We start from the raw sequence: 9,501 nt of genomic DNA, 5'->3' as shown, positions 1-9,501 counted from the left end.
GGCTAATTTTGTATTTTTAGTAGAGATGGGGTTTCGCCATGTTGGCCAGGCTGGTCTAGAACTCCAGACCTCAGGTGATCTGCCTGCCTCGGCCTCCCAAAGTGCTGGGATTACAGGTGCGAGCCACTGCACCCAGCTGGTCATGGTTAAATCTTAGGAGAAAAGACCCACAGATCTCATGTTTTTTTGTTTTGTTTTGTTTGTTTGTTTTGTTTTGTTTTTTTGAGACAGGGACTCGCTGTGTTGCTCAGGCTGGAGTGCAGTGGCACAATCTTGTCTCACTGCAACCTCCGCTTCCCAGAATCAAGGGATCCTCCCACTGGAGCCTTCTGAGTAGCTGGGACTACAGACACATGCCACCATGCCTGGCTAATTCTTTTGTATTTTTTGTAGAGATGGGGTTTTGCCGTGTTGCCCAGGCTAGACCCCACATTCTAAGTTCCAGAAGCTCCCAGCAGAAGGGACCCAGCCATCAATCTGTAGGTCTTATCAGAGAGGTGCCAGCTCAGAAGAGGCCTTACCACATACTCCCCTCATTCATAGCCCACCCCAAGACAGTAAGAAGATGGCTAAAGTGGAAGATGTCTTTGACAGTCAAGAAAGTGCCATGTTCCTGGAGATAGGAGCTAAAGTGTGAGTTGGGGGTGTGTGTAGGTGTTTAAAAGAATCAGTGTTAAGGTTTGGGGGTATCTTCAGCAAGAAATGACTGATCAAGATTGGGGGTGCCTACAGAAAGGGAAGTTGGTATTCCCCTCCCTGTGGGAGATCTGTTCATCCCGTCTTACTTACTAAGCCGTGTACTACGTGAGCAGGGAGAAGAGAACTGAAGAGAGACAGCAGGTGGGAGACAGCCAGTCAAGACTGCTCCTCCTACCCACAAGTGTCAGGTTTCAGTTCCCAGCCTTGGAGTGGGAGACAGTGGAAGTTAGGGTGGGGCACCACAGCCTTGTAAAACCTCGGCAGAACTTGGGGACAAAAGTCACCATGCATCAGAAAGAAGCCGTGTTGAAAAGGCCCAAATAGCACAAGAAATCGGCAGTGTCTACAGGAACAGCACAGGAATTAGCCTTGATGGCAGCAGGTTGTGATGGAGCCACCATCTGTCCTCAGCAAGCATAGATAGGAAACTAGGGCAGCAGTACCCGCCCACTTAGCCGGCACTGAATCCTCACCCAGTTAAGACAAAGGCATCTGCTCTCTTCTCTCCTCTTTTCCTCCCCCTTAGCCTAACAGTGCTCTCAGCATTGGTAGCACACTAGAGACCACCTGGGAGCTTTAAAAAGTCCCAATGCCAGAACCACATCCTGTAGAGACTATGATTCAATTAGTCAGGAGTGCAATCTGGACTGCTGAGGTAGATTTAAAATGGCCATAATGCCTTGCAACTTCCCACCCCTTGAATCTAGATTGGGCTCATGAATTGCTTTGACCAATAGAATGTGGCAGAAGTGACATGGTGCACATTCTGAGCCAGGCCTCTAGAAACTTCACAGCTTCATCTCTCACCTTCTGGGAATGTTGCTGCTGTTGGGACAATAGCAAGGGCTGGCCTGTTGGGACAAGAGAGGCCAAGTGGGAACACAGACCCAGCCATCTCAGCAGTCCCATGTGACAGACATATGTGAGATCCCAGCCAACACCACCTGGAGATGAACCATCCCAGCTGAGCACAGCCCAAATTGCTGACCCACAGAATTGACCAAATAAGTAATTATTGTTTAAGATACATAACTGAAACAGCTCCCTGGATAATTCAAATGTGCAACCAGGGGTCGGGTGCAGTGGCTCACATCTATAATCCCAGCACTTTGGGAGGCAGAGGTGGGCAGATCACCTGAGGTCAGGAGTTCAAGGGCAGCCTGCCCAACATGGTGCAACCCCATGTCTACTAAAAATACAAAAATTAGCCGGGCATGGTGGTGGGCTCCTGTAATCCCAGCTACTTGGGAGGATGAGGCAGAAAAATCGTTTGAACCCAGGAGGCGTAGGTTGCAGTGAGTTGAGATCACATCATTGCATTCCAGTCTGGGCAACAAGAGTGAGACTCCATCTCAAAGGAAAAAAAAATGTGCAACCAGAGCTGTAAAATATGATGCTAGAGAGTAGAAAAGGGAGGTGAGGAGGTGTTCAGAGCAGACTGTGTCTCCTCTTTAGCAATCTTCCAGGGTCATTGCTGTAGCTTGTGCTCAGGGGACAGGAGGAGACAGGGTCTAATTCAAGTTTGAGCTTGAAGTCGTAATTACTTGGTGACATGGCTTTAACAAGCAGAAATGGTTGAAAATATGTTAATCAGATCATAACATTGCTAAGGAAACTGTTACACAGTGGGAAAGGGAGATTTTTAAAGTGTATAGTTGGAAGCAGCTGTAAGAAAAAATACAACTGTTTTGTTTTTGTAGCCTAACAAGTAAGGGCTCTTTAATAAACCAGTGGCCATAAATTGGTATCATGGTACAGGCCCTGGCAGATGCTAAACAGGAGATGGTATTATTATGAGTCTGAATTGGGCCTGTGCCATGCATTTGTCCTAGGTGTTCAATAAATAATAGCTGCTACTATCATCATTATTACTAGTAGTGATTATTATTGTATGTGAACATACCTAATGCAGTGCCTGGTATATGGCAAGTGTTCAAGGAAATGTAGCTATTATTATTACATATGGGAAATCTTCTAAGGCAGAAGAGGTGCTTAGCAAACAGGCGAAGTTATTAATGTAGCCTAAATAAAGGCACTTGGCTCAGAGCATAGAGACAATGTGCATGGAAGCTGCTGTCAGCGTCATATACATGGGGCGGGGCCTGACCCCAGGCTACCCGCAGTGGGATCTCTGCAGCACATGGGCCATCCTGGGGAAGGTAATAAAGGTAATAAAGGCTGCCATGTGGCCCTTACCTTCCGGATACTTGTAGAGGTCGGTGATGTCCACGCGGGAGTCACTGCCCACCGCCTTGGTGCTGATGCATCTCCCAATCTTCTTCGTGTTCGAGTATACACGCTCTCGGCTCTCATCCTCGTGCCACAGCCAGGTGATGTAGTCGGCGTTGACCTCCGCAAACACGAAGGGGCCATCGTGGGCCAGGTGCACATCGCCCTCGCGGATGGCAGTGACTGAGGCTGGGCCGCACCGGAACACACCTGGGCAGGAGGGGTGGACAAGAGCAGCATGGGTAAGGAAAAAGCAGGGATCTGGAAGCTACCCCACCCAGTTGAGCGTACCTTCACTCTCCTCCTGGGGGGTGGCATCCAGAACCTGCCAGCCATTGTAAGAGGGGCCTAGGTCCTGCCGGGCAAACCAGCTCTCATTCCAGACATGGAAATTCCTGTCACAGAGAGAGGATGGGTGAAGCTGTCTAGAGTGAGGGCACAGGAAGGGAAGATACTACTGAGAGGCAGGCCCTGGGCGCCCTACTCTGCACAAGAACTGTGGCTGCATCTTGTGAATCATTCATTTAACCACACTAATGAGCACACGGCATTCATATATGTTTGTATATATGTGTATGTGTGTATATAGATGTGTATGTATATTTATCAAGAATCTGTTGTTCAAGGTACTGCAACTAAGACAGAAGATCCTTACTGTCATGCTGCTTACATTCTAACAAAGGAGACAGGCAAAGCTGAGTCAGCAGATAAAGAAATGCAAGTGACAATAAATATTATGAAGATAAAGAGGGGCTTGAGCTAGAGAACAACCCCTATAGACCTACTCTAGGTAAATGACATTGAAGATGAGACTTAAGTGAGGAAGAATAAGCTATAGGAAGAGTGAAGGGAATAATATTCTAGGCAGAAGAAACAGCATGTGCAAAGGTCCTGAGTGAGACTAGAAAAAGCCTAGTGTGTTCAAGGAGCAGAAAGTATTTAAGTATCTCTGGGATATGGCCAGCAGAGAGGGTAGGTAGGGTTCTGATTATGCAGAGCTCTACAGACCCTGGTAATTCTAGCCTTATTTTTAATTCCCTGTGTTAAAGATGAGAATATGAGTAGGAAACAAGATATCACTTGCTCAAGGTCTTGCAGAAAGAAAGGAGCAGAGAGAAACCTGATTCCTGGTTTGCCTGTCTTGGCATCTTTACAGCCGGCCTCAGAACTCCTCTTTGGCAGGCAACTGTCTCTTTTGGTGAAAGTACCTTGATTAGCACTGGGGGATTAAAAGTGGGACCCTGATAACCTGGGTGGTGACAGAGTCCTCAACATCAAAATGAAGTGTCTGTGCTTTCTGCATGAAGAAAAGAGAAGGATGTGAGTATTTTGGGCTTCCAGGGAATGAAGAGAACCAAAAAAGAGGAGAGACCAAGGGGAGCAGAGACGGTCTGAGCTGGAGGCCAGCTTGGGAAGGGCTCCTGGCAGGCTCCCCTGGGGAACAAGGATACAAGGCTCTCTGTGTCTCTGTGTTGTGTTCTCTTCACTCTCTCCCCTAATCTGTATTTTAAAATTTTTATTTATTTATTTATTTTGAGATAGAGTCTCGCTCTGTCCCCTAGGCTAGAGTGCAATGGTGCAATCTCAGCTTACTGCAACCTCTGCTTCCCAGGTTCAAGCAATTCTCACGCCTCAGCCTCCCCAGTAGCTGGGATTATAGATGTGTGACACCACACCTGGCTATTTTTTATTTTTTATTTTTAGTACAGATGAGGTTTCACCGTGTTGGCCAGGCTGGTCTCAAACTCCAGACCTCAAGTGATCTGCCAGCCTCGGCTTCCCAAAGTGTTGAAATTACAGTCGTGAGCCACCGCGCCCAGCCTAGAATGAATTTTTTAAAGCTTTATGTGAAGAATTTTGTTTTAACTGAGAAAGGAATCTGTTTCCCACCTGAGACACACAGCACGGAGAACCGCAGCTGACACGGAAACAGGAGCCTGATCCAGAGTTACCTGTGCTGATGGAGTTCCCACCCCACCTCAGGAAGCCACAGATTCCCAGAGAGTAGAACCAGGAGTTCAAGGCAATCAAATCTTGAGGCCCCTCCTGACCTCTGAGTCTACATCTCTTGACCTCAGACCTTACATCTTGGAAGAGGTACCACTCTATCCGCAGGGCGCCTCTCACTCCCTCCAGAGCCGGCTCAGACTCAGGAGAGCCGGGCTCTGGGCCTGCCGTTCCCTGGTGGTGTTATGGAAGATGACGCCTTACTCCACCTGCAGGGCTTCCGGAGCCCTTGGGCCTGGGCTGGGGGCAGGACCTACCACATGCTGTCTTCTGTCAGGTCCTCCAGGGTCCGCCCGAAGGAGTCCACGTATTTGTCCACACTCAGGTTCTGGTCTGTGTCGTGGGCTGAGTTGAAGTTGGACACGACCCGTGTGGCTATCCCCAAGCACCTGAGGACTGCAGAGCAGAGACTGGGAGGCTCGGAGCAGGCGGGACCCCGGCCCCTGAGGGAGGGGCCTGGTTTCCACAGGTGCCCTGGCTTATCTGTGGCCAAAGCCTTCCGCCCCGCATCTTTGTCTGTCTACTTCAGCAGGTTCCGGGGCTGAGACTCCCATCTCCACTCTCAGAAATGCCACCATCTCCTGCATATTCTCTCAAGGACTTCAGGAGATGCTGCTGCCACCTCATGTGAGCAGACAGGCTTTGAGGCTGGCAGGAACTTGGAAGCCACCTGATAGAGCCCACTCATCTTCCTGAGGGGACTGGAGGCCGAGGGAGCCACAGGGCTCGCCCAAGGTACTCAATGAATGAGAGACAGAGGGAGGTAGGTAACTCTTTCAAAATAAAAGATCTGATGTGAAGGAAATAAATTCTCTGGCTTCTCTCTTCATTAGCCAGACTTGGTTCTCCCCCTCAATGAATCCATCAATGAAGATGGGTTGCAGCATATGCAAATATATGTAAATACATTTAGATAGAGGAGGCTGGGGAAGGGGCCCTTCTCTCCCAGGGTACCTGTGCACATGACTCCCGCGAAGACCCAGCACTGGCCGTACTTGACTGGCTTGTACCTGCCCTTGAGCCACTTCTGCAGAATGGCCACGCTGCCACGCCAGTGCAGCGGGCTGGTGCCGCCGTCGTACTTGCCCTGCCACTGTCCTTGCACCACACCTCGGTCATTGTTGCTGTTCACCTGGGCAGAGGAGGGCACGAGTCCACCACCAGACAGGGCTTCCTACCTCAAGAACCGCATCGTGGTAAAATCCTCTCCAACTTTGGACCACCAGATCAATCAGGGTCACTCTTGCTTTTTAACTGCCTGAAAATTAGGGGCATCTGTTGCCTTAAAATACCTACTTTTTGGTAGCACTTGTCATTTTCAATTATCTTCCATTTGGATACTGTGTTGTAAAAATCATTACAACTTCAGAGCATTTCTTATGTTAAATGATCTGTTTGGGGAACTGTTGGCATGATAATTATAGGGACAGCTAACATTTATTCAACGCTTATTGTGTGCCAGACACCACTATGCCAAGAATTTTGTGGACACTATATTAACCTGTTGAAGTTTACAAGGTGGGCTTGATTATTTATCCTTTTTCTTTTTTTTTTTTTTTTTTCAGATGTGAAAACTGAGCTTTAGAAGCATTCAGGGACCTGCCCAAATCACACAGCAAGTTATTCCAAGTGGTGATCCATGAGTCTAGGACTTGGACTCGGGAGCCTAGAGTTCAGGACTTTCACCGTCCTCAGGGCTGTGATGCTCTGCTGTTTGGGATTGTCACTCATGTTAATTCTCTGTGCTCCAACTGCTCTCTGAGGTCTTGAGGAATTGAGAGTATCAAATAGGAGAAATATAGCTTTGTGCAATTTTGGAATCTCAGATACCACCCACTGACCTTAATACCTGCATGTGGTAGAGGGAGCTGGTGGGCGCTGCAGACATCTTTCTGGAGGAAACACCATGGCCTGAGGCCTGTGATAGGTTAAAGTTGTCATACCTCCCATGGAGAGGTGGGTCTATGTCCCACTCAAGAGGAGGGGTCCTCTTGAGTCTGGGCTGGCCTGTGACTACTTTGACCACTGACTATGGTGGAAGTGATGCTGTGCCAGTTTCTGGGTCTAGGCCTTATAAGACTGGGAGTTTCTACTTCCTCTTTTTTGGAAGCATTGCTTGGGGCAGGGAGGTGGGGGTGAGGGAGCCGTTGCTATGCATGAGACTGCCATATTGTGAGGAAGCCCAAGATAGCCACATGGAAAGGCTGTGTGGAAAGAGTGATGACTGGTGGGTCCCAGCTGCTACAGCCACCCCAGCCCAGGGCCTGACATGAGGGTGAGGAGGCCATCCTGGACGTTCCAGTTCCAGGAGACATGACGTGGACGACAACCTAGGAACTGCCGACCACCAGAACCAAAGCCCCAGACAGAGGTCCTGTCAAACCATCCCAGACATATGCAGCCATTAAGACACCCCCAGAAGAAGCATCTTGGAGCAGAGACAAACCATTCTCATGGCGCCCTGCCCAAATTCCTCGTCTAAAGAACTGTAAGCATAATAAAGGGTTGTTTTACACCACTGAGTTTTGGGGTGGTTGGTTGTGCAACAACAGCGAATTAAAACAAGGGGTGATGGGAAGAATCACAGGGTGTGGCCCCAGGGTTGGCTGGGGGATCCTTGAGGAAGTACATGTGCAGGGATGAAAGGGCTTCTCACCATGGCGCTGATGACCCTGGTGACGTAGATGGGGTCGTGGCGGCAGGACACGTCGGTGGCTGGGTTGTTTTGGTGACCGGGGCTTCGATCCAGGATGGAGAGGCAGATGTTCAGGATGTCCTCCTCAAACTGCTCCCCAGAGAGGCTGTGCTTAGAGGCTGTGCTCAGTCACCCATGTTCCAGGCCCTCCCACAGCCCTCACCCGGTCAGTCACCCCATCTGTGCAGGGCAGTTTGCTGCCCCTTCCAACCACCAGGGGCAGCACAGAGTACCCCCTAGTCTTGGAAACCCTTCCTCAGAGTCACCTGGGGGATCAGAACCTCAGCCTTAATCACACGTCTCCCCTGCTCAACAACCTCCCATGGCTCCCTACTACCCACAGTAAAGTCTGGGCTAAAATCGATGGCTCTTGAGCCACATCTACCTCACTGATACGCTCGTTTGGTCTACATGATGTTTTCAAACACATTTGAATTAGTTAACAATATTTAAAAACTGGGGGATGTTTGCATACACATTTAGGTTTCTGGTCACTGATAATTTGCAAGGTCTGGCAACAAAAAGTGGGTACTGAGTAGTGGCTACCCCTTAGATGGACCCTAAACTCTTCCCTATATCTTCCCTGTCCAGCACCCGAATCCCGAATGCTTTAAACCCCCGGCCTGCAGGGCAGTGCGTGACTCCTTAGCCTGACAGTCAAGTCCAGTCCTCCTTCCGCTGGGCACCTGGAGCTCAGGCAGACAGAACTCCTCTAGCAGACTCAGGACTCCCTACTTCACACCTCCATGTGGCTCTGCCTCTCTTCCCTATGCCTGGGCAGATCCTGACTCACTGTAGAGACCCAACTCCAATATCATGCAAGCCTCCACGATGGCCGAGGTGGAGGTTCCTTTCACCCTCTTCTGAACTCCCTTTGCTTCCATCCCTATCATTCTTTTTCCTTCCCCTCTTGCACCTGGTGTTGGAACTACTTATCTAAGCCAGTGGCTCTCAGAGCATGGTCCCAGACCAGCAGCATCAGCATCACCTGGGAACTGGTTAGAAATGCACATTCTCAGGCCCTGCCCGAGACCTACTCAGTAGGCAGCTCTGGGGGTGGGGTCCAGCATGCCATCCCTCCTGGGATTCTGATGTATGCTTGAGTTTGAAAACCACTGATCAGAGCTGTTCATTTTTCCACAACAATACTGACCTATTCTGTGTCCATACCGTGTCCAAAGCAATTCCCCTTCCCCAGGATGCAGCGCATGCCCTGGCCCAATGAATAGTAGATGAATGAATGAACGGTGGATTTTCTCTAGGAGTGAGTCCCCCTTTGTCCCTCCTGAGAAGAGTGAGCAGACTGAGGGACTCCAGTCCCACCGACCTCCCCATGCCCCAGCCCACATCCCTGTCTGGCCTGTGCCCCTGGAGACCTGCCCGTAGTTCCAGCCCTGGGCTCGTATGTGCTTCTCCACGCCTCGGAAGATGATGCCGCTGTCGTTGAGCACGTACTCCTGTCTCTCCTCCTCTGAGGCCAGAAACACATCGTCCTCTGAAAAGCAGTCATCAGGCCCGGTGTGGACTGGGGCTCTGGCCTTGCTGGCCTGGGGAAGGGCTGCATCAGGGATCAGCAGCAGGACAGCGCCCGGAGGCTGACTGGGGCAGGAGAGGTCAAGAGGGGGCTTGCGAGCTCCCGTGCTGCCTCCCTGCCAAACTCTATCCCTCCCGGCAAGTCTTTATCCAAGCAGGGACCAATCCCAAAACAGCCCAAGACTGGAGAGTTTTATGGGACCTGACACATTAGCCTCATATTTCTTTTTCCTTTCTTTTTTTGTTTTTTTTTTTGTTTTTTTTTTTTTTGAGACAGAGTTTTGCTCTTGTTGCCCAGGCTGGAGTGCAATGGCTCAATCTCGGCTCAATGCAACCTC

The 9,501-nt window shown here is 49.9% G+C and overlaps 1 protein-coding gene across 2 annotated transcripts in view; it reads right to left on the bottom strand.

The window, feature by feature from the left end:
* Nucleotides 1-9,501, bottom strand: part of TGM6 (transglutaminase 6) — a 65,871-nt gene that overhangs the window by 40,843 nt on the left and 15,527 nt on the right. For both annotated transcript variants that reach the window (XM_011974497.1, XM_011974506.1), the window contains exons 4-9: nt 9,007-9,125; nt 7,592-7,720; nt 5,890-6,067; nt 5,193-5,331; nt 3,220-3,323; nt 2,896-3,138 (exon numbers count right to left, since the gene is read on the bottom strand). In XM_011974497.1, coding sequence (XP_011829887.1) covers nt 2,896-3,138; nt 3,220-3,323; nt 5,193-5,331; nt 5,890-6,067; nt 7,592-7,720; nt 9,007-9,125 — 912 coding nt within the window. The remainder of the gene's footprint in view (nt 1-2,895; nt 3,139-3,219; nt 3,324-5,192; nt 5,332-5,889; nt 6,068-7,591; nt 7,721-9,006; nt 9,126-9,501) is intronic.

The sequence above is a fragment of the Mandrillus leucophaeus genome, unplaced genomic scaffold, assembly GCF_000951045.1.
Source record: "Mandrillus leucophaeus isolate KB7577 unplaced genomic scaffold, Mleu.le_1.0 Scaffold101, whole genome shotgun sequence".
NCBI classification, from domain to species: Eukaryota; Metazoa; Chordata; class Mammalia; order Primates; family Cercopithecidae; genus Mandrillus; species Mandrillus leucophaeus.
The sequence above is the reverse complement of the archived record's forward strand: the minus strand, read 5'-3'. Positions and strand labels throughout refer to the sequence as shown.